Here is a 25,750-nt window from a genome sequence, read left to right as displayed (position 1 = left end):
ATCCCACTTTATCACTACCTGAAGGAGTCTCAAAGCAGCTAACATTCTCCTTTCCCTTCCTTCCCCACAACAAACACTCTATGAGGTGAGTGAGGCTAAGAGACTTCAAAGAAGTGTGACTAGCCCAAGGTCACCCAGCAGCTGTATGTGGAGGAGCGGGGATGCGAACCTGGTTCACCAGATTACGAGTCTGCCGCTCCTAACCACTATACCACACTAGCTCTCCCTGGGAATCCCTGGGACCCTAAACACTTGCTGTCCCCCCCCCTTTAGTGCACTTTTCCTGTTTACGTCTCATTTTCTAGTCTTTGGGATCTCTTTAGTTTGTCCTCTCTTTTCCCCTAGCAACCAGGATACATCTTTCCTATGGCGGGCTTGTCTAAGATCAGGAAGCTCCCAGGAAGCAAATATTACTACACAATAAGTTACGGTGGAGGGTAAAGAATCCCCCTCCCTCCACAAAAGGCAAATCTTGGCATCTGCAACTAAAATAATCTCCAGCATTCATTTGTTAGATTTATACCCCATCTTTCTACATTAGGCATTCAAAGAGGCCAAAAAAATTACAAGTGGATACAATTTAAAAAATCATTATCAAGAAACAAACAGAAAATATCTGTTCTTTCCATCACTCTTAGGAGAACTATACTGAAAGAACAGGGCTTCCTGGATGGGAGAAGAGGACATAGGATTAAGTTTTCTCCAACATTTTCCCATGTTTCCTCTGACTTGTTATGTGCATTTATGAAGCCCATAAAGCATAATTAACTGGGTCACTCTCCTTATCTGAAAGAAAAACATGGGAAGAAAATTTCAAATTACACTGACAGAGCAATTATATCAGGCTTCCTCAACCTCGGCCCTCCAGATGTTTTGAGACTACAATTCCCAGCATCCTGACCACTGGTCTTGCTAGCTAGGGATCATGGGAGTTGTAGGCCAAAAACATCTGGAGGGTCGGGGTTGAGGAAGCCTGAATTATATGAATGCTTACTCAGAAGTAAGTTCCACTGCATTCAATGGGGCTTTCTCTCATGTATGTGTGCACAGGATTAAAGCCTGAATATAGTTAGAACAAAAGGCGGCCATTGCACTTCCCAACCACCTGCTCCTCCAGCATTTGTAAATGCATTATATTTTTTAAATAACTCTTTCCAGCAACAACTTGCATTTCTTTTACTGAATAGCATTCAGAAGTGTGTTGGCAAAGAAACAGATGTTCATTACCCTTCAGTCGCTCTTCATTAACAACGAATCTTCATGAAACCGTATTTAAGAGTGCTGCTTATACTTGGTATTTATATTGCTGTTTGCAATGGAATTCTCATAACTCCCAACTGCAACTTTTCCATTAGAAAATAAGAAGCAGAAGCTGATTAAATAAAAACCAAGCACCGTGCTGAACTGATGCTCTCCATATGCACATCCCCTTTGTAAGAACAAGGGAAAATATTTTATAAAGAAGCAGAATTGCTTTGAATTAGTGTGTCTGTTCTTCAGGGGGCACTCTTAAATGTATTCAAACCAGTTGCTTCATTAAAAAGAATCCTACAGCTATACCTCTGAAAGCTTCTATTTGAGGCTGTGTTCGCACTACTATTGTATCACAAATTTGCTCTTTGAGATGCCGCTACAATCATAATAGGTCTTTTACCAGTGCAAAATTCAATAGGCAAGTTCAAGCATCAGCTCTAGATGTCAAAAAAGGAAAACATTAAGACAGTGTAGAGCAGCCCTCCAGTGTGTCAGGAGCAAGAGCAGACTAACCTACCTGTGGTATTTGGGGACTGAGGGCAGTAGCTGAAGTTTCCATGCCATTAAACCTTCTCAGCAGACAAAAAATACATCTCTGTGATGGAGTGAGGCTAACAGAACAATCCTAAGTGCAGGAAGCTATTGGAACGTACACCAGTTTAAATTAAGATGGCATAAAATACCCCTATTTCAAACTCGGTTCAGCAGCAGCACTGCTACTTCCAGCTGAGCTAACCCAAGTCTAACAGATGGAAAACAAGCCTTTAAAATAGAGTTTGACTTATACCACCCTGAGTTCCAATAGGTTGCCAGGTCACAAGACTGAGCTAAAAGATGTCTCCCCTTACTCTGTCCTGCCATACCACACCCCTTTTTGAGGCGTTCCACCAGTTTAAGATCCGCTGGCTGAGCCAGTATAACCCCAGCTCAGCCACACTGAGTGACTTAACACTGGCATATCTCTGGCTGAGCTGGGATGAGGCAGTCACCCCAGCTCAGCCCAAACTCACTCATTTGTGCATATCTGGGATTTGGACTGCACTATAATATAATGCATTAAAAAGGTAAAGGGACCCCTGACCATTAGGTCCAGTTATGACCGACTCTGGGGTTGTGCCGCTCATCTCGCTTTACTGGCCGAGGGAGCCGGAGTACAGCGAATCAGAGCAGCACAAGGAAATGCTGTTTACCTTCCCACTGTAGCAGTACCTATTTATCTACTTGCACTTTGACGTGCTTTCGAATTGCTAGGTTGGCAGGAGCTGGGACCGAGCAACGGGAGCTCACCCCGTCGCAGGGATTCGAACCGCCAACCTTCTGATCGGCAAGCCCTAAGCTCTGTGGTTTAACCCACAGTGCCACCCGCATCCCTTAATATAATGCACCTTAGGTGAGATAATCAAATCTTGCCCTTCCCGTTTCAGACTGAAAGCACTTTTCTTTATAACACTGTATTCCTAATGTGCTGTGTTGTTTCTGTTGAAAGCATGCAAGAGGGTACAGCTTCCTGAGTACAGTGGTACTTCGAGTTACAGATGCCTCAGGTTACAAACGCTTCAGGTTACAAACTCCGCTAACCTGGAAGAGTTACGAGTTGAGAACTTTGCCCCAGGATGAGAACGAAAATCACATGCCAACTGCGCAGCGGCAGCAAGAGTGAAAGCACGCCTCTAGTTAAGAACAGTTTCAGGTTAAGAACAGACCTCTGGAATGAATTAAGTTCGTAACTAGAAGTACCACTGTAGTGGGGATTTAATATGGAATATTATTTAGGTAAATATATGAAAGGAATGCTACTTTTGTATGTTATGGATCAATGCAAGATTTATTTTTCTTTTAAAATGAAAATGAATAAAAAGAACATTAAAAAAAAGTTTTGAAATACTGCATTAAGTGATTCTTGGTGTTTTGACATCCCACTTAACCTGGGCAACGTAGAGGAAGAAGACTGGAGTCAGCTTTTCATTCAACCTGCTCTTCCCATAGAATATAGTATCTGATTAGTGATTAATTCTTAATGAATGATTTAAGGGAGCAATACTCCCCATAAATGGAAGGGGCTGGAGAAATGGGTTCTTTTCAAGCACAGTACCCTTACTTAACATGTTAGTATTTTTTAAAGTAGCTTCAGCCACTTTCTCAGCAACCTATGCTCATGCTGTGTAGCACAATAATGTCGCATAAAATTTGTCACATGGAATATAGGCAGAACTGCATCAAGCATAGTCTGGTTTACAGGAATACTCTCCAGTCCTATTTGGGTGACAGAAATGCCACTAAGTTAGTATTGTCACATGGTTTTCAGTTTGGAAGGAAATTTTCAAAGGTTGTGATGTACCATGAGAAGACAACCAAAGTGCCCCTTTACAAGATGTGAAGGTATGGCATGTAACAGGTTGAGAGGAATGCAAGGTGCCATTGCAGCGGGCAGCATTCTTTTCACAATAATAACAATTCATCAACTGCTCCTGCAGAGTCATTAAATCCCATACAAAGGGAAGGGAACCTCTGCATTTTTCCTAAAGTCACAGCTAATTGTGTCAACACTGTCAATAAATAATGATAATAAAAGTGGAGAAGGAAGCTTCCAGCTAAACTTCTGCTTTGGTGAACTATTGCCCTAAATACCTATCTTTGAACTGGTTTTCTCCTAAACCAACACTGATTGTGGCCTGAACTTCTGTAGACAAGCATCTACTACCGTACAATAAATTACATGTGGTATGGGAATAGGCATACCATCACATTTGCTGTAATTTAGCAAGGAAGCTTTAGGGCTCAGCCAGAAACAACAGCTTTGTTCTCTCCCTGATTTTTTAGTTTATTCAAACATGCATATAATATTATTGGCTCTAGGATGGCCTACTTTACAGAGGACTGTCCTCTATTTGAAGGGGTCCTCTAGTCAAAGGGCTGGCTGGTCCTAATCTGGTTTAAAGATAAAGAACCATCAGGAAGCAGAGAAGGAGCCTTAAAGCTACTCATCAAGTGTTCCTTATTCTTTTTCCTTTTGGGGGCAACTTGCAAATAGCCACCCTAGTTGGAGCGGTGCATGAAACATACACAACACACCACTGCCACCATTTTTAATGCGGTGGTAGTCAAGTGCCCTCTGAAACCCTGAAGAGCCTGGAACAAACAAATTTAAAGAACAGCCTTTGCCTCTAGGAGATTGCTCAATGTCTAAACTCAGCTGAGGCATCCTTCACTAAACCTTTGCCCATGTAACTGCAACAAATGGGGACAAGAAAGAGGCCCTTTTCAGTAGGTGTGCCTAAGCTACAGAATTAATTCACAACACGACATATTCTAACTTAGGCATCCCCAAACTTCGGCCCTCCAGATGTTTTGGACTACAATTCCCACCTTCCCCGACCACTGGTCCTTTTAGCTAGGGATCATGGGAGTTGTAGGCCAAAACATCTGGAGGGCCGCAATTTGGGGATGCCTGTTCTAACTCCTTCCTTAGTGCACATGCATTGGACATGCCCCCCCATATGACATGTGACTGGGATCAATCTGAAGCTGGCTCTACACACAGGAATGCATGCATGTAGCCCCCTGCTCTCAGACTAATGGTGATCATGTGTTGCCCAGAGAGCAGGGCTAATGCACACATCAGCATCTAAGTGGAGCTAGCCTATTCATGCATAAGGGCCCCATCACATGTTCATTCTGACCATCTAAAGAAGAGGGCTACAGTTAGGGAAGGAGGCAATGTACAATCTATTGATATAAGGGGCCACTAGACTTTTGGGGCCTGTAAGCAGATTTCAGATCCCCTCCTCTGTGCCACTCCCAGGTAGACATATGTACACATCTTTGGGTAAACAGTCAGATCCAGCAGAATGAAAATAGATCCTGTTCAAGAACCTCCCCCCCCCCAAAAAAAAAACTTTCAACTTAAAGCTTACAGTGGTACATATAACACAATTTTTAAAAAGCAAAAACAGATCTGGTGCTTACCAACACCACAGAAAACAATTACCTAAGACAAGAATCATCAAATGATTTTTACATGGGATGACAACAAAGCTACCAACATATCACAGAACACACTTGTGGACATAGGGCAGACATTCATGTACCTGCTTTACTTCTTAAAGCAGCATAAAGTTAAGCTATGGGACTCTGTACCACAGGAGGCAATGAAGGCCACCAACTTTGATGGCTTTAAAATACAACTGGACAAATTTGAGGAGAAAGCTATCAATGACTACCAGCCATGGGGGTTATGCTCTGCCTCCACAACTGGAGGCAGCAATGCTTCCGAATACCAATTGCTGGAGACAACAGGAGGGGAGACTGCTCTTGTGCTCAGATCCTACTTGAAGGCCACTATGGTTGGCCACTATGAGAGCAGCATGGGCTACTGGGATGATCCAGCAGGTTTTACTTGTTTGAAGTAGACCAATGTTCCTTTACATCAAGGGTGGGAAACCTCTGGGCCTTTATATCCTGTCTTCTCTTGGGAATCTCCATTGAACACGTGCCTCTCCCTAAGCGATATCCCTAAGCGATATCCCCTCTCTCCAAGGCAAGTTACAGCTATCTCTGGGCCCTTCTCCACACACATCTTTGAATGCTTTTACAAGGCCAGAATGTGTCCTTGAACTATAATGCCTCTTTCTTGCCTGGATGGTGTGTACAGAAGCCTCTGACTTTTGCATGGCTAGAATATAGCTTACCATACAACAGTAAAAGTCACATCTCCTGTTTTGCCCACCTTTGCCTCTGGCACCACACACCACTTGCACAGAGCCCTTCAGAGGTAGCCCATAGGAGAACACAACATTAAGGCTGGCTAACTCCTGTTTTACAGTAACAATATTTAGGCAAGATTAAGTATTAGAGAAATATTATTAGAGAATTATTAGAGAATTTAGCTCATACAGAAAATAAACTGTGGAGAGTTAGTGTCAAAGTGTCATTGAATTACAAATAATGTTTGGCACTCACTGTGAAAATGACTTGTTACTGATTTACTGTACCCTTTTGCAGGACTATCTCTTAATGGATCATTCCCCACGTCAAGAAAAGCAATGAAATTGAAAGAACATGGCAGCAAGTGGGAGAAAATCCACCTGTGTGTTTAATTTCCAACATGGCAGGTAGCCAAATGGGGAATTACAAAGTATCTTGTACAGTTTAAGCAGAAACATGGGGCACAGGATGATCTTGCACTAACACAACTCCCAACTGGATAGCAACTGCAGCGAAGCTATTACATTGGTGGTCATTCCAACCTGCTGTTTAGATCACATGGGTCATGTGCTTGGGTGACCAGCCCAATGCAAACCGCACAGTTGAGCAGAACCAGTGCTTTTGTTCTGGGGGGACGCAGGGGGACACATACCCCTAAACATTTTGTGAATCTTTGTACTTTTGTCCATTTACTGTATTTATTTTTCCCAATTTGAACTACAAAATTGTGATTTTCTTGAGTCAAAATGAGAGTACTGTACCCCTAAGCATTTTTTAAGAAAAAAAAGGCACTGGGCAGAACCAAAACATGAGCAAACTAGGAACCTATGCCTGCTACCCATAAGAAAGCTGGCCAAGATCCTACTTTTTCCAAGCTCCCTGATCTGCCAGTTACAGGGGTGAATTATTAAGTAGAAACCCTTTGGAAATCACATCTCTAACAAAAGCTAAATCCCATAGCAATCTTATAGATATAAAGAACATGAACCAACCAAAGCAAACCACTTTTACATCCAACTGATGTCAGTGGAAATGTTAAATGTGTGTGTAAATCTCATTCATTAAAGTCAATGCAACGGAATGGGATGGGGGAATGAACTATATTCAGAACTGTCTTATCAGATTTAGAATCTTGACAGTGCAATCCTAGGCATGCCTACTCAGAATTAAGTCACAATGAGTTCAATGTGACTTACTCTCAAGTAGGTGAGAATAAAGTGCATGTAATCATATGGTAAAATTGTGATGTGTGCTGGACATTTATGAACAAATTGTTTAAGTTTTATTCAAAGTACAACTTTAAGTACCAGAGTCAGAGATGTAAGTTTCTGCACCCTAAAGTAACTTTTGCCATGCTGCAAATAAGCAAAATGGAAATGTTGAAAGCACAAACCATTAGCGATATAGCAACGTTCTATTATTTGAGCTTAGAAATAGTTCCTAGACTATCCTAGACTAGCAGAAACAGAAGAAAATCATGTTTTAGAGGACAAGTTTAGAATTAATGCCTGTATACTGCAATTAGCACAATTTCACTGATAATTCAGGAAAAACAAATATTTGTCTATTTTTTTAAAAAAAAAATCATATTAGCTGTACGCTGGTGGGGAAAGACACCTCCTCACCTAAATTATTAGAGGTTTATGCATAGCTGAGATAGTATAGTATATATATTTAAAGAATTATCCTACTAATAAGACCTATTGTAGTACAAAAAATACTAACAAGACAATCTGCTATTATCAGACAGAGCCTATTACACACTTACCTTGGAGTAACTCCCATTGAACTCAATGGGGATTACTTATGAGTAGACATGTATAGGTCTGCACTGTGAAAATAGCTGTTTAAACAAAGGACATGAAACAGAAACAGCAAGAAAGCATTTCGATTGTCCCCACTATTTACAAACGAGTGCTGTAGAAGTCACAACATTAACTCAGCACATTCTTTGTTCAGTCAACAAGAGATATGGGAATCCTGAGTTTTTTTATAATGCATGACAAAAAAGTCATGTGTTAATCCTAGAAGCTGTAGAACCAAAGCACTCAAATCCCAATTTAAATATGTACAAATGTAGTAATCCATCTAAAAACACATATTAAAATAATATCCAAAGAATAAGATCAAACTCTGATGTGGTCAACTTGCAAAGTAGTGTACCAGGACTTGGAAGACCTAGATTCACATCCCACTTTAGGTCACCTGCAGAACGCAGGTGCAAATCCTACTGAATTAATTGGGAATTATTCATAGGTACCTATGCATAGGGTGATTGAAGGAGGCTTCAGTCCTAGTTACACATACTTGGAAGTCAATGGAGTTTACACCTAAGTAAGGGTTATTATGACTGAAGTGCAGGTGACCTTGGGGAAGTCATTAATCCTTAGATTTGCAATCAGTAAAAATGAGAATTATTACCTAGCTCTCCAAATAAGTCCTGAGAACTAGTAAAATATATCTGCAACAATATTACACAAAACAGTGATTTAAAGGATTAATAAAGCCTAAAATGAATAAATCATTATGAAACAACCCTATATGATAAATTGTTATTAAATTAGGGACCTCCGAAAGTTATAAACCTACAGAACTATAATTAAGACAATTCTGAGTTCATCATTGTTGTTCTTAAATCACATTTAAATACCTGACAAAATCAGAGCTGCAGCAGGGGGAAGAAGTTTTGAACTTCCTACACTAGCTTGGGGCACATTAGTTAAACCCTGATCCAAAAATACAATGTACTGCATATGTGGAGGAGGATTGCAGCTTGCCAAACAATGCCACATTTTTACCAGCTCAAAGACTAAGATTAAATATAGGTAGGTTTTTCTGTCTATTTATAAGGTTTACAGCTGTCAACACATTCATTCAGAGTATTTAATTCCTTGCAGACATTCTCTGCAATTGTACAACATCTCTACAAGCAGACATGAAAATGCATGTTTAATAAAATATAATAAAAGTTTAAAATACAGTAAATATGGACTTCAATCAAAAGCTCAGACCCAAGTTGGTACAACAAGATCAGAACTTCCCTGCTCAGGTACAACAGGCAATATCAACAAGCTCAGTGAGTTTCTGAAGATTTCCAAACATAATTAACAACTTTCTGATCCTCTGGAATGAGATCTTAACAGTACATTTAATGTGTTGTAAATATTAAAACTGACCTCAAATGTCATTAGTGTTATAAAAAGGTAAGTTTTCTATTAATGTAATAATGGTTTCTTAAGATCCAACAAAAAAAGCAATTTCCATTGAGTTTTTTATTAAAATGTTGAAGTATACATTTGTGTCTGGCCATCGTAAGTTGGCTACTGTTCCTAATTAGCCAAATTCATTGCAGGTTCACTTTGAAGTGAGTTCCATGGGACTTATGTACAACAAGTAAGGGTGCCCAGAACAGCAGCCTTGCACACATACTTATGTGTTCTTTGAAAGTCTCACTGATGATAATCATGCTAGTGTTTGGAACTAGGATGTCAATCATAAAATTCTATGTTCATTTTACAATTTATATACATATAAATTGTATACATATACCATACTACATATAGTAATATGTAGTATTACTACTAAACATGTACCCATTTAACTTTCTATGAAAAAAGAAAATTAAATATACCTTGATTATTGTTTTTAAAAGCATGCATTCATATGCAGAATGACAGAAGTGAAAACATTTTTTAGAAAATTATTTAAGGTACACTTTGAGTAAGATACTGGGTTTTAGCCTTAACCTAGAAATAAAGATAAGCCCCTAGAACTATGAGTACTATGTATATCTTTAAATGTTATACAGATACATACACACTATACATACATAAGATTCCAGTACCTATGAACAAGGATGGTACAAGAGAGCACTGTTTTTTCCTAATTATACTATAAAAATATGTACAACAAAGTACATGTTTCAGATTTGGACTGTATCCTCAGAACAAGTTCATGTTAGGAAATTTCCTCAGACACGAAGTTGGTAAGGAAACTCCCCTATTAACTGAAATAGGGGACGAATAAAGGACGAATATCAAAAAACTACACACAATAGATGAAGTCAAGCTCTTACAGAAGTACTACGTATCTCTTTGAAACGGAATGTTTTGAAAATCAATTTTAGTGGAAAGGGAATCAGTGGATTTTCTCATTCCAGATGTCTTTTCCACCCCTACCCCCTTCTTTAACATATTTCCTCTCATATCCATGAGTGAAACAGGTATGGGCCCCTGGCAGGCCCCTTATAATGAAAGCATCTTAGTCCCTGCCCATTGCAATTTATTATTAAAAGCTCACAGGGATGGTCAGAATGAATCGGGGAGATCAGGATACAAACCTAAAAAATAAATAAAGACAAAACAAAGACATATGCATATTATCTGAGGTGGATTTTTTCTTTGTGAAGCACAGAGATAAATGCCTTGTTTATAAGTGGAGGAGCTTTATTCGTCTTATTTATTCCCCTTGAATTACTGAAAACTGGATACAATGGATAAACAGCCACCAGAGTGTTGTTGCTGTTGTTGTTCCTTGTTATCCCACTGCTGTTCGAGAGCAGGGCTCACGTTTCCAGAGCTAAAATCTCCCCACAAAAGCACGGAAAGCAAGAGAAACAGGGAGAAAAGGAACCATTTTAAAAATATTTTTTTAGAAAAAGAAGAGCGAGAATATGGCAGTGGTGGATGTGGTGGAATTTGAAAATTTACCTGAAAATCAGCCAGTATCATTTCTCTATCCATGTTGGACGCCATTGCAGCCGGTAGTGTCCCCTCCTCCTATCTGAACCTGCAGGTTGCTGCTGGCGAGAACTGGGTTCCAGGGAGTTGGGGCTGGGGCGGGGGGGGGTGGGGGGGACGAGAGAGAAAGGGAGGCTAAGAGCTCATCTAAAACTCCAAACTCAGCCAAACCCCTCAGAGCCTCTCCCCAAGTATCTCCCCTCTCCCAAAATCCACTGTCCCGGCTACTGGGGAGTTCGGGGAAGAGAGACTCCGGACCTGAAGGGTGCAAGGAAGCAGCCAGCCCTGCCTTTAAAAAAGGAGAGGAGACTCCAGAGCAGCTTCCTCCCTGCCTTGCAAGCGGCTGTCGCACATTTTGCCTGTCATTGAGGTCGCAAAGAGACGCTTTCCGGCCGCCACGTGACTCGTCCTTCTGTCAAATGCTCGCAAGTGGCCGGGCCGGGAGGGGGCGGGGAGGCCAGGGACGGGTTGTGTAAGGAGCGGCAGAATGAGCTTTGCAAGGAGCAGCAGGGCAGATTGTACCGGGGGCGCCCTTGGCTCTGCACCGAGGAACTGGCCTAAAATGGTGCAGGGAAAGAAAGGAAAGGCTGGCGCGGGGGGGGGGGGGCTGATTTCTCCCTCCGCTGCCTCTTCCTCCTCCTTCTTTGCTTCCTTGCAGAAAGGAAGGGGGCGGTGGAGGAGCTGCAAAGGTGCCCTCGGCAAAGAGCTGCTGCTGGTGGAACTGCAGGCACAGGAGAGGAGGGTATTGTAGTGCGCTTTCAGAGGAGCTGTCGTAAATTCACGTGCTGCGTGTCCTGTGCCACGGGGTTACTGTAGTGTAGGCCTTCTCCAGCAGAGAGAACGACGAAGGCTCTATATCCGGAAATGCAACAGAAACTCCCAACAAACCAAGCATATGCGTGTTTCTAGGAAGTAAGTAAAGGCTGCAATCCTGTTCCCAAGGAGCACCATTATTCCAGAAGCTAGTACGACTTCTAAGTAAAATTCAGTGGGGATTATTTCCAAGTAGGAAAGGCTGCAGCTTTTGGGAACGAGGGGGCGTTTTGTTCTTTTCGTTAAATGTGTAGAGAGCGCTTTATAAATTGTTGATGTCAGGGTGGCTTCAGAGGCCTCGTCTTAACTAGAAGGTGTAAGGATTGCCACTTCGTTTTGATACAGAGTTTCTGTGCCTAGCCTGCATAGTGGACCTGAATTGTGTAGGTGATGCTTTTCCCTGGCAATGCAAGCTGATGGGAACTTTGCCTGTTGAATTTTTGCATGTTGTGTAGCTTATAAAGGAGCAACATTCCATTCCTGAAAAAAGGTGGCAACTCAAGCTGAACATGTGTGTTTTATACTGCTGGCAGTGGAAATTCATTCTGAATGTAGCTGTACCAATCGCTACCAAACATCATTCTAGCCACACCGATCTCTTGGTGTCTTCCTGCAGGGGTGGATAGCCACACCCATCTGTATCTTATGGATGGATCAACATGCATTGCATATTATAGAATGAGTGTCAGATCTAAATTAATATTGAGAAATCTACAAGATTACCATGCAGTGATTATAAAGCACTAATACAAACTGCAATGAATCTGAGGCCCTTCATGTGTCCCTTCCACACAAGGTCTAGAAGGCTGCAACATGAGAACAGGCCTTTTCAGTGGTGGCTCTCCACTTGTGGAATGCTCTCCCCAATGATTGCCTGGCATCAGTGCTTTTTTTTTTCTGGGGGGAAGCAGGGGGACACATACCCCTAAACATTTTGTGAATATGAGTTTGGCCTCATTGAGGGGCAGTATTTCAATATGAGTAGGAAAATGAGAGTACCCCAAACATGTTTTTAGGGGGGAGAAGCACTGCCTGGCACCATCATTACATATCTTTAGGTACCAGGCAAAAACATACCTTTTTCATCAGGCCTTTGGCTTTTATTTTACCAGTATTTTCATCAGGCCTTTGGCTTTTATATTTGTAATGAGACTACACCATCATGCCTACTTCAGAGCTTACTTCTCTGCCATCAGTGCATCTGCAAGTAGCCATCCAGCAGAGCTTTTCCAAGTGGTGAATTTTGCTAGTTTGCCTCACTGAAAAAGTGGGACATGTATGCATGAGTATGCCAGTTTATACACTAATTCAGATTATACTAGCCATTTTCCAATTGTTGCTCCTTTATTTTCAATGCTAAACAACAGCTCACCTTTTGGATGGTGATGAAAGCAACTTATTATTTCACATCTATTTCCTGACAGCTTTCAGTGAGACCTGGATTTACCTGCCTAGCGAGCTGAACCTGTCAGACATAACAAAGTCACAGTCTCCATGTTTTGTTTACATGGCTATTATATTCATGTATGCACTGTTAAGATATAACTAGGATTAAGGAAAGAATTACCAGAGCAAACAGGAAAATCTTTGTTCTTGGTTTGCTTGACATCTAAATAATGTATCTCTTTCTGATAATTTATCTAGACATTTGGAGTCCTAGGGGAAGAAGCAAATATGAGATATCAGATGCACACACTTTCCTGTGAGTAAGACAGGTTTGGGCACAAACACACTTTTCTGGGACCAACTCCCATTGAACTCGATGGGATTTGCTTCTGTGTAAGATTGCAGTACCATGGAAAGGGTCATATTTCAGTGAAGGAGTACATGCTTTTTGAGTTAGTTATTAAATTTATATCCTGCCTTTCCTCTCAAAGGAGTCCAGGGCATCAAACATCAGTGAAAAAACAATACAATTAAAAATACAATAGCAACATGTTTTTTGAAAACCTTATAACAGTCACATACTTTCCCAGCAATAGTTTCAAGACTGGCAGAAACAGAAACTTTAGGCCATCAAATGCCAGGGAAAACAGGAATGTTTTCAAATTCCTCCTGAAAGTTAATGAAGCGGGACAGCCACACCTCACTAGGGAGGGCATTCCAGAAATAGAGAACCACCACTGAGAAGGCCCTGTAACAGGTCAACACCAACTGGGCAACACCCAGTAGCAGCAGCACCAATAGGGCCTTGCGTGCAAAAGGTCCCACATTCAATCCCCAGAATCTTCAGGCAGGGCTGGGAGAGATCCCTCCCTGAAACCCTGTAGAACCATTGCCAATCAGCATAGTCAATATTGAGCTAGAATGGACCAATTGTCCGGTGCAATATAAGGCATTTTCCTATGTTCCACTGTAATTTATCTGTCTGCTCTGCTTCAGATTGCCACAGACATGAGGTTCAAGCATAGGGGCATGTATAGGCACAGAGAGTGATAACAGGATCTCCCACTGCAGTGTATGTTGCCCAGGTAAAGCAAGTAGTTAGAACTCCCAGCTACATAAAATTTCTGTAACTTTAGATTCACACTGAAGTGAACATTTCACCTGGTGTAATTTTTCGTATCACTTCAGCAGGGTGATTAGAAAAGCCCTACCTGCTGTGACTTTTCCTGCTATGCTGCTATTAAAGATACAGAAATCCCCTCAGGGCCATGTTGAGGCAATGAAAAATAATTCTACACACAATTGAGTTATTTGCCACCCAGTTGTGTGGAATTGCTTTATGCCAGCACAGCTACCTCCAGGAATTTGTAGTGCTCGAATGGTTGTTCTCCACACAATTGGGCTGAATGACACGATAAGTGGCATACAGATATTATGGCCGCACCTCTCATAAATATTTTCACAGCCTTTGTGGGGGTGGTGAAATGTTTGAATCATCTGTTTGGATCTACAAATAATTAAAGGTGAAATGTCAGTGGTAGCTATACTGATTCATACCTTCAGCTGACATGATGATCTATGAATTTGTCTTAGATAAACAAAACTTATTTGTAGAGGAGGAAGACAAAAGGAGATGGTGATGATAGGAATTGATAAAGAAAAACCTACCTCTTGGAACACTTAGGAACATCAGAAGTTGCCTTATACCAAGACATTGCTTCATTTAGTTCAGTATTGTCTCCACTCTCCAGAACTTCAAATTCCCCATCCTATCTGGATAAATGCCAGAGACTGAACCTGGGTTTTCTCCATGCAAAGCAGATACTCTTATCACTGAACTAAGACTCTTCCTTTTAGTGGAACTCACCTAAAAAGATATGTATGTATGATATGCCTGTTGCTCAAATAGTCTGTAGTGATCTTAATTAAGGACAAACCTATGCTCATTTACCTGGGAGAAACACCCATTAAACTCAGTGGGGCTTACTTCAGAGTAGAAATGTATAAGATCGTGCTATAAATAGCCTTGTTCTTAAATCTGTCAATAATGTGTCTATTAAACCTTCATTGGCTAGAGCAGCCTGACCCAACTTTTCATACCAACTGGGCCACAAGAGTACTTTGGCACAGAAGCTGCAGGCTGCTCACTGTCTTGTTGCACAAGGGGGAGCAAGGCCAAAAGTTGATGCCCCCCCCCTCAAACTGCCTTCCCAAAACTGTCTAAGCAAGGTGCCAGGCTTTGGGAAGGAAGCACAAGGCTCTAGCAGGGTCCTAGGGCCCTCCCACCTAATTCCCAAAGCTGAGAAAGCACAAACAGGGCTTTGGGAAGGAGGTGGAGGGACTCTGGGACCCTGTCAGAGCCCTCACGCTTCCTTCCCAAAGCCCACCACCTCAATCACCCAGCTTTGGGAAGGCAGCATGAGGGGGGTGGGGCTTTCATATGTTACCAAGGGCCACCAAAAATGCCTCAGGGCTGCATGTTGGACCACCCTGGGCAGGAGCATACCTTTCATTTCTCTTCTGTTCTCTGTCCTGCATCAACATAATTCACACAAGGTGGAAATAGCGGGAGAGTTTCCATGTGCTAGTTAGCCTCACATGTGAAAATGCTCTAAAGAGGTTCTCTGCTACAGTAACCTACGTAAGTTTTTTTTCTTGAAAAATTATTAATCTTTGGGTCTCCCATGTTTTTAAATACGGGGGTGGGGCTTATGTTAGGAAGCAGATGGAAAATTATAACAAGTCTGCTTCTATAGCTAGTACGGTATCATTAATCCTGGCTGCCTTGGTCAATCTTCTATGTAATCTATGGTGACACAAAAGCCCCCAAGGTAAAATAACAAACAGACACTAGCTGATTCCGACTGTTGCAAAAATGACAAAATGCTGCAAGAGGTTTAGATTTGTGTTTGGCATTTTAATGACTTCTTGATGCTTTTATCAAGAGATGTATACAAACCCATCCAGAATCCATATGCTTCCTGCTGAATAGCAGAGGCATATGACAGAGCTGAAAAGTAAAAACAGAGAAGGCAATTCAAGGTTAACAGTGCAATCCTGTTCGTGGCTACTCAGAATTAAGTTCCACTGAGCTTAATAGGGCTTGCTCCAAAGTAAATGGGTACAAGATTAAACCAGTTATGTATACAGTATATGCTCAGCAATTTGTTTTGTTTTTTCACAAAAAGGGACCAGAACGTAAGTAAGAGAATAAGAAGGTCCTTTAGGATCTAATTTCAAAAAGAAAAAGGATAATTGAAGGACAGTGGTAATTTTTGATATAAGTTGCTGTTACAGGCTTTTGGTAACTTTTATTAGAACTGACAGATGATACAGCTCTTGCTCAGAGTCTTCTACATATTTGTAGTGTCCTCCATCAGGGTTTGGCTTTAAACACATTCCATGATATGCACAACCTGTAGTTTTGTGCCAAACAGGGTATATATACTTTGCTGCAAACAAGTCCACCCAGATGTTATTACAAAGTGGCTATTTAAAACAATTTTTTTTATTTATTTTTTTAAAGTTGAAAAGCAAGTTTTGAGAATTGGGTGAAAGCCATTCCATTCCTGTCAGCCTTTAAAATAGTTGCATTGTCAACAATGTTGCAATATCATCCACAGACATCAGCTGAGGTTGAGAATTAGTCTTTTTCAGTTCCTATGGGCAACACTGAAAGAAAGCTTATAACCATTCTAAGACATGAATGACTGAAATGGTTCCATAAGAACTGAAATGTGGTGAATGCATAATGGGTAAATCATATGCAGTTTTATTTTATTGTAAATAGAAATGGAGTTTCATTCAATAAAAAATAATGATTTTCCAGAAAATAAAGGATAAAATTTTATTTACCCATCAGAATGCGTGTGAAGAGGATGTTTTCATCTTAATCTTCATTATTCAATGCCAGTCCCTGACCTCTCACCCAGGGCTGACCAAAGTTATTTTGGTGTCTGAGATGGAACAGTAAATCCCCCACTCAAGAAGAAAAAGAAGAATTCAAGGTTCATAGTACCCAAGTCTAGCAAAGACCTGCAACCATCTCTCCCAATAAGTTGTTGTGGAAAAGAAGAGGAAGAATAAGAAGAAAATTAATAATGATTATCTTCATAACATCCACGTTACTCTGCTTAATGGCCTCATCCCACCCCTATGGTGCCATGATGAACCCCAGGACAAATCATGTAAATCAGAGATAGAATCACCAGCACTCCAGATGTTGTTGGACTACATCTCCCATCATCCCTGACCATTGGCTATGCTGCCTGGGGTTACTGGGAGTTGGAGTTCAACTAAGGTGTAAAGGTAAAGGTTAAGTCCAGTCAAAGGCGACTATGGGGTTGCGCCAACCATCTCACTTCTCAGGCTGAGGGAGCCAATGTTTGTCCATTGACAGCTTTCTGGATCATGTGGCCAGCATGACTAAACCACTTCTGGTGCAACGGAACACCGTGACGGAAGCCGGAGTGCACGGAAACCACACTGGTATGCTTTTGAACTGTTATGTTGGCAGAAGCTGGGACAGAGCAACAGGAGCTCATCCCATCGCGTGGATTCAAACTACTAACCTTCCAATCAGCAAGCCCAAGAGGCTCAGTGGTTTAGACCACAGCACCACCTGTGTCCCTATCTACATCTAGATGGCTCCGTTTGTTAGAGCATGATACTGTACTGATAAAGCCAAGGTCATGGACATGATCCCTGTATAGATCCTCTCTAGGTCCCTTCCAACTCTGCATTTGCATGATTCTATGACCACATGTTCTCCACAACCACTGTATGTCTTCTGTGCAAGACTCATATTATTTATGTGTTTTAGTACAATCCCTAGCAGCTAGGAATTGCCTACCAGATCAAGGTGCTCAATAAATGTTTAGCAGTGGTTGTGGTGGTCAAAAGGTGAAGTCATGTCAGTGAATAAACATTTATGTGTTAACAGCTTGACCTGTGCACATTTATCCAGAGGTAAGTCCCAATGAACTGACTGTGGCTTATTTCCAAATAAACATGCAAAGGATTGGTCAGTCAGTAAGACTATAGACTTTTACTAGGAGGTAAGTTCACAGTGGAATGTCAGAAGGCTAAGAAATAATGTTTAAGATTGTACAGCAAAAAGAAAACTACTACTTGTAGTTTTAATGCTGGTATTTGATGCAGTGTGCATATACATATATGTGCACATATACATCCATATACATATACATATACATGCATATACATATACATAAACATTACGTATTATTACCTATAGCCCGCTCTTCACCAAATAGTCCCAGGGCAGGTTACAAAAATGCCACATTTAAAATAAATGCAACACAAATGCAAATGCAAATGATAATCTATAAAGTGACAAGATAACAAAAACAAACTGCAGCATCGGATAGTAGTGCACAACAAAGCAGGAGATGAGAAGACATCCATGCAACCAAAAAGCTGGGTAAAGAGGTGCATCTTGATGAATCATTAAAAAGCATACAGTGAAGATGTAAGATGCCACTCAGAGGAGAGGTCATTCTACAACCTGGGGGCTACCAGAGAGAAGGATCTCTTGAGGACCTCTGCTCCTCAAACCACAGATGGGGGTGGCAATACCAACACAATAGCCCCTGCTGTTCTTAATACCTAATCAGGTTTATGTGAGGGGAGGCATTATTTCAGATATTTGGGGCCCTAGTCATTAGGGCTTTATATGCCAATGTTAATACCTTGAATTGGATCCAGTAGCAAATTGGCAACTGGTCCAAAGCTTTCAAGACCAGCATAATATGTATCCAGGCAGAGACATTCACCAACAGCTTTCCCGCTGCATTCTGCACTTGCTCCAGCTTCCAAACTATCTTCAAGGGCAGCCCCACATAAAGTGATTGTAATGGTGCAATCTATAAGTTATCAGAACATGGATTACTGTGGCCAAGCTATCCCTACCCAGGAAGAGCCATAGACAGGGAACCAGCCAGAATTGGAAATAGGCACTGCTAGCCACATAGGCCTCAGGTGACAATAAGTACACCCCCCCCACACACAAGCTTTGCGCCTGTTTCTTCCAGAGTGCAACCTCATCCAGAACTGGCTGTCTCCCAGACTTTAGAACCGGCAATGCATAGTGCCTTTGACTTGTCTAGATTCAGTTTCAATTTATTGGTCCACATTCAGCCTATTACCGCCTCTAGGCAATAGTTAAGCACCTGTGCTGCCTCTCCGCATTCAGATGGAATGGAGAGATAGAGCTGGGTATCATTAGCATACAGGTGGCAGCCATATGATATCTGTTAATGGGGTTTGTATAGACATTAAAGAGTATGGAGGACAAGATTGACCCCGGGAAACACCACAAGTTAGCTTTCAAGGCTGCAAGCAATGGTCCTTCATTGCTGCTTTCTGAAAATGGACTTGGAGGAATCATTATAACAGTTCCCCCCAGTTCCCAAACTCTGGAGCCACTTGATGATCAACAATATCAAAATCCACTTAGAGATCAGAGGGAATAAATAAGTTTGCACTTCCCTCTTCTGACAAAGTTCACCAATCAGCAAGACCAAGGGAATTCCAGTGCCCTATACTAGCTTGAAACCAGATTAAAACGGGTCCAGTTAATCCACATCCTCCAAGCATGCTGACAATTGGATCACCACCCCCCTCAAGCAACTTGCCCCCAAAGTGGGTTTTGATGACTGAGCAATAGCTGTCCAATATTTCTGAGTCCAGAGAGGTCTTATTGAGAAGAGGACACACCACCATCTCCTTAAGGGCCAATGGCTCTATGTGGCTCCATAATGAAGCATTTACCATTCCCTAGATCCACCCACCCACAAAGTTTCAGCTAACTTCTCTAAGCCAAAAAATAAATGGAGCTCGTGTCAGCCTTCCTCTGCAAATAACACTGATTGGGCAGGAGCCAGGTTCTGCAATCATAAGGCTAGGAAGTTGACTCCAAGGGACGGTCCAAGAGGCAAGGGCAACAGTAGTGCCTATTTTGACAATCAAGTAACTCCGGGGACCAGGCGATTAAGATCCTCTCCTGGAACATAGCAAGCTGGAGGAAAAAGGTAAATGACCCTGAAGTCATTTGTTTTACCAAGTCTTTTGACATCGTATTACAATAAATCTGGGCTCACAATGGAATAAACTTGGAGGGATTCAATTTGTACTCCCCCCCCCCAGTCCATAAATCCAACATCTTGGGCAGGACTAACCCTTCTTTGCACACAGCAGCCTAATCTTTAAATCATTTCCCTCCAACCATGTGACAACATTACCCAGGCATTCTTATTGAGATCTTCAAACTGGGTTCTAATTATAATCAACGTATATATCCCCCCTTGCCCCAACAAGCATACATTGATGGGCTATTGGAACCAATTCACATCATTTTTGGAAAAACTGGAGACCAAATTCCCCAACATCGATCTGCTAATTGCAGCCAATTTCAACACAAGAGTGGGTAAAGACAAATTTGAGCTTGCAAGAGAGCTGGGTTTTGACACCAAGGATCACCTGCCCGAGCTTCTCTCTGGCATGCAACATTCCGAAGACACCCGTATAAATGATGCCGGAGTTTGCCTTGCCGAGTTGTGTGTACGTTTCAACAGAGTGATCCTGAATGGTTCATTACCAGGTGACTGGCTTGGGGAGTTCACGTTCGTTTCCAGGAGAGGAAGTAGCATGATCAACTACATGTTAGGCTCCTCTGCTCTGATAAACCAGGTTGAAACCTTTCAAGTGGGAGACTGCATCAAGAGCAATCACCTCCCGGTGGTGCTTTATCTCAGAGTGTCTTTGGAACCAATAGCTTTTCACCCTGCCTGCCAACACACAACTGATCTACCTTGAAGGACAATTGTACAATGAAAGTAATAAGCAGACTCTCCTAATCCTAGCATTAAAGGAATTTACAATACACTTCTGAGACAACCTCCTCCAGTCAGCAGGGCTGTGCAGAGGGGCGATACATCAGCAACATCCCTACTCTGTCTGTCAGACCCAACACCAGGAACAATCCTGAATCACAGAGCAATGGAATATTTATGGATGACAACTCCCTGCTCCCATCTCACTGGCCTGGTGCTGCACTTAAAATACCTCCCCAGTTTATTCACCCAGGTGTCAGTAAAACATGCCAGGTTCACCCCCTCAACTGTGGATGATTTATTACTTATTTTGGACCAACCTGGCTTTCAGTAATAGCACCACCAGACCAGGGGGAGAGGTTGATTGTGTGTATCTCCAAATTCTACTAGCTGGAGGGCAGACCATAAGGAGTGATTGTCTTCATGTAACTAACGCCCCTTCTCTGAACCACACTTCTCTGCCTTCCTATGCCATACCTCCTTGTCCCCATCACAAGTGCAATAGCAGGCCAGACAAATCACACTCACCTATCCCATTGCTTTCAGGGAAGCAACATCATAAAGAGATCAAAGAGCATGTAAGAGCACAGTTATAAGGCCATGACCACATTGAGTGGCAGGGACTCATCCAGCACACCTGATTCCTATAAGCTACATGGCATTCTCCATATTCACCCTTCCTGCTATCTGCACAGCAAGCAAGCATCAGTAATCTCTGGCCATGCAGCAGTAACTCAGTCCACACTAGGAAATTAATTTATGTCAGCGCAGAAACCCCAAAGTACGCCATACCTTGTTTTCTCTCAGGTACTATTTCCCACACAGTAAAGTACCAAATGAATAGTGAGTTCCCATTTGTATCAGTCAGTGACTGCAAAACTCAATGATGTCTTGCATGTGTGGCAAGACTACTATGGAACATCTGCTTTTACTTTAGACTCAATAGAAGCAGTTCACATGTTCAGCTGTGATGTTATTGAGTAATATAGTTGCCTGTGTGAATAAGCCTTAAGAGTACATTAAGTTTCTATGTGGGCATATTCCACATTTCTACAGGGAGTTGAACTACATGAAAAGTCGAAACAGAATGATGGTATTTTTATTCTAATGAGAACCAAACTTGAACCATAATTGGAACCGTCTTATGAACCTGAACTGGAGTGAAGACAAAAAAACAAAAACAAAAAAATGTTTGGATCACTAGTTATGAGAAGTTCAGCATCTTCCCCCCCCCAAAAAAAAAATTAAATATGAAAAATGTTGCTAAAATCAATGATAATGTTGTTTTCATTATAAAACATGACTACAAATAACTAATAGACCTCAGAGTGCTACCAGAGAGGTCTGCCCCACTATAATGTGAATTGAAAGAGATAAGCCCACTAGAGTAAAGATGGGGAGGAGGAAGCGAAACTGGTGCAAGATGTACACCATATGTGACAGCATGCCTCAGGCACTTTCCCCAACAACATCACACCACCACCACCGAGAAAGAGATGTAATGCTGTCTGATCCCAGGAAGATAGTGGCTCACCAGTTTTGCTATACAAACCATTTCCTGTACACACAGCTTAGTTCAGGTATAATCTATCCCCAAATAATTTGCTAGGGAATCAAGAGGCAAAAACCACTGCTTCCCACTCCCACACCTTCCCAGCAGCAGCTCTCCTTAACTGGTCCCTAAAAGTACATTCAATTCTGATTATTACTATTATATTTTGCTTCACAGGAAGGATGATGGTTTTAAAAAGTTTGCGCAAATAATCAAATTGACAATATTTTCCCCTGGTTTATTTAGTCAATCTTAAATCAAAGCCTAGACCTAAAACCTATAAAATGCACCCGAAACACAAGTCTTAAAGGCCAAATACAAATGCTAGTTTGGCTCTTTGAGCTTCCAGGTTTACGACGCAATCCAATGGCTCTTGCAGCAGCCAACCAAGCACAATAAATTTGACATAACTACCGAAGGCCACACCAACCTTAGCACAACTGATATCAGATGCAGGATAGGACACAATTATCATTGCATTAGCACTTTTGCTTGTGCCACTGTGCTGGTGGAGCTGGCTGAGCCACAATGCTGCACCAGCACAACAACGTAGGCTGATATTACTGAGCCAACATTGTTATCCTCTGTCAAATATAGTACAGCAAGTGTAAAAAAGGAGCACAATCAGGAGCAGGTCACACAGTTGCACCAATAGGAATCAGGTTGGGTCATGTTCTATCCTAAGGAGGCCTCTTAGCTACTCTGAACTGATCTACATTTGCGTGTCCAACCTACATCATTTCAGTGGGATAATAAGCATAATGGAATTGCAGCTGACAGTCAAGTTCTATGGACCTGACATAAGATGTCTCTCACTGTAAGCAACACAATATGCTACTAGAATGGGTCAGCAAACTTTTTCAGCAGGAGGCCGGTCCACTGTCCCTCAGACCTTGTGGGGGGCCGGACTAGATTTTGAAGGGAAAAAAAGGAACGAATTCCTATGCCCCACAAATAACCCAGAGATGCATTTTAAATAAAAAGACACATTCTACTCATGTAAAAACATCAGGCAGGCCCCACAAATAACCCAGAGATGCATTTTAAATAAAAGGACACATTCTACTCATATAAAAACATGCCGATTCCCGGACCATCTGCGGGCCAGATTTAGACGGCGATTGGGCCGCATCCAGCCCCCGGGCCTTAGTTTGGGGACCCCTGTTAGATGAACAATTGTTTTGATTACCTATAATGGGGTGGAATCTGACACTTACAACCATACTTTCATTAATTCATTCATTCATTATTCCCCCTGTAGCCCCCTACACACCACCAATAACTGTTCCAGGTGGTCCCCCAACCCTCAGAGCAAATTTTGAGAGTGCATGGAAGCAGGGATGCCAACTGGAATAAAATATTGGGGGGGGGGCCAAGTAAGTCCCGCCCTGCATATTGATCACAATAGGCGGTGCACACACACCATCTGAATGTCAATGCCCATCAACTTTGGGGGTGGTGCCCCCGAAAATATTTTATTGGGGGAGGGGCAAAAGGACCTAAGCCCCTAGGAGTTGGCTCTTATGGTTACAGTGACTGCTGTGGCTGTAGAGACCAATATGGGAGAGGATGTTTTGTTGCAGCTAGGGCAGTTGTGCTGATGAAGGTGGACCATGGTGTTTATTCTTTCTGTGCTCCTCCCAGCGATCATTCCTCCTCTGGTCACTGCTGTGAATACACAACCAGACTGATTGCTTCCAGTTGTGGTGGTTGTCTACAATGTATTCCCACACAGGAGGCTTCAAGTTGCCAACCTTTGTGTCATGTTTGGGCCTGGTGTCTGAAGCCAATAGACTCCTTTGAAAGCAATTGAAATGCAAGTAGACTCAGTTGAAATCAATTATATTTACCTCTATGTAAATATATTTAGCACTGGAGTGTTAAGAGTCTTGACTCACCTCTCAGGCCTTTGATTCACCCACCTGACCCATCTACCAATACAAAGACTAGGGTATAGGAATTAAAGTCTTAATAGAGACAACAAAAATGGGAATGTTGGTAGTTTTATTTGCAGGGGGGGAAAGTTTGACCAGAACTCTCCAACTCTGTTTTGGTGCTGAGGTTCAGCTTTGGAGCATGTTAAATAACAATATATTTTCAGAGACATTTTCTTTATTGAGTGTAACAATTACTGTCCAGCGTTATATATTAAATACACTGGGTTTATTCCTACTGAAACAAACTAGATGTGCTTTAGGCCTTGGATCCCAAATGTGGTTCCTGTGGGCACTACAGGGTTTTTAAGACTAGTGGCTTGCAATAAAGTGTCTGTTTTCTTGTGTTTTCTTTTTTTTCACCATTGGTTGGCTGTCTGCAAAGCAAAATGCAGGCATGTAGCCATCCTCTCCTCCCTTTCCCTATAAGGCCTCTAGCTCTAGGCCAGGCATCCCCAAACTGTGGCCCTCCAGATGTTTTGGCCTACAACTCCCATGATCCCTAGCTAACAGGACCAGTGGTCAGGGAAGATGGGAATTGTAGTCCAAAACATCTGGAGGGCCACAGTTTGGGGGTGCCTGTTCTAGGCCCTATGTGGGCATGCTTTACCATCTTTGTTTGTGGGTGTTGCCTGCTTTTTTCTTTCATTTGGTGAGGAGCTGGTTTGTTTGAGGGTTGTTTTTTAAAAAAAAATAATGCTTGTTTTTGCCTGTTTCAGTGGGCTGTCTCATTTTGTCTGTGCTTTATTTGTTTTGGGGTGTGTTGGTGTTGCTTATAGCTGTGATATGTGTTTCTGGGTATTTTGTGGTGCTTACATTATAGGTTTCCAAATGTATCCCAGGCCCCAAAACGTTTGGGAATCCCTGATTTGGACTTATTTAGCACTTTTGAGTCAACCTACTGTATCTTTCAGAGAGGACAACCTGTCTGGAGTTCATTCCTGGATTCTGTTTCTTACTTATTTTAAAAAGACATGTTGAATTCACTTCTTGATTCTGCAGCTCACTTAGGTTTGGTGCAGCTCCCACACCTCATAATGTTTAGAATACATTTAAATCCACCTATATGAGGGGCATCTAAACCCATTTTGCCCTACTGCCTTCTGTCTTGTACACCAGGGCACCTCTCTTTCTCATTCCTGCATTAAGTAAGCAGCAATGCTGACAAACCCGCTTTCCATTTTCTCCAAGGTGCAGAAGTAGACACAAGCCTGGCGGGAGGGCAACGGGGTGGAGTGGGGGAGAGAGAGAGAGAGAGAGAGAGAGAGAGAGAGAGAGAGAGAGAGAGAGAGAGAGAGAGAGAGAGAGAGAGAGAGAGAGAGAGAGAGAGAGAGAGAGAGACATTGACCCTTCAACGTGACCTTGTCTGGGCCGTCTCCTTAGTAACGGAGACCCAGCGAGAGAAAACCTGCAGATCGCCTCCCTTTAGCTACCTTTCTACCGGTCTGATGTCACTATTCCCGGATGGCAAGGGCTGAGGAAAAGGAAAGGAATCTTCGAGTAGAGATTAGCTATTTT

At 42.0% G+C, this 25,750-nt stretch overlaps 1 protein-coding gene and 1 long non-coding RNA gene across 3 annotated transcripts in view; one reads left to right on the top strand and one right to left on the bottom strand.

Moving 5' to 3' along the window:
* FAF1 (Fas associated factor 1) overlaps positions 1-11,164 on the bottom strand; it is a 176,685-nt gene extending 165,521 nt beyond the window's left edge. Inside the window, exon 1 of one of the 2 annotated variants that reach the window (XM_035122849.3) lies at positions 10,668-11,164. In XM_035122849.3, the coding sequence (XP_034978740.1) occupies positions 10,668-10,712 (45 nt within the window). In that variant the 5' untranslated portion in view covers positions 10,713-11,164. The remainder of the gene's footprint in view (positions 1-10,667) is intronic. The other variant, XM_088674070.1, reaches the window with a different exon arrangement.
* Positions 11,165-11,195: 31 nt separating this feature from the next.
* On the top strand, positions 11,196-17,843 carry LOC148685047 (uncharacterized). Its single transcript, XR_015951045.1, has 3 exons — positions 11,196-11,609; positions 13,155-13,212; positions 16,759-17,843. It is a non-coding gene; the product is annotated as an uncharacterized LOC148685047 (long non-coding RNA).
* The last annotated feature ends 7,907 nt before the right edge of the window (positions 17,844-25,750 follow it).

The sequence above is a fragment of the Zootoca vivipara genome, chromosome 7 (assembly GCF_965207765.1).
Source record: "Zootoca vivipara chromosome 7, rZooViv2.hap1.1, whole genome shotgun sequence".
Taxonomy (NCBI): Eukaryota; Metazoa; Chordata; class Lepidosauria; order Squamata; family Lacertidae; genus Zootoca; species Zootoca vivipara.
This window is presented reverse-complemented; position numbering and strand designations above follow the sequence as displayed.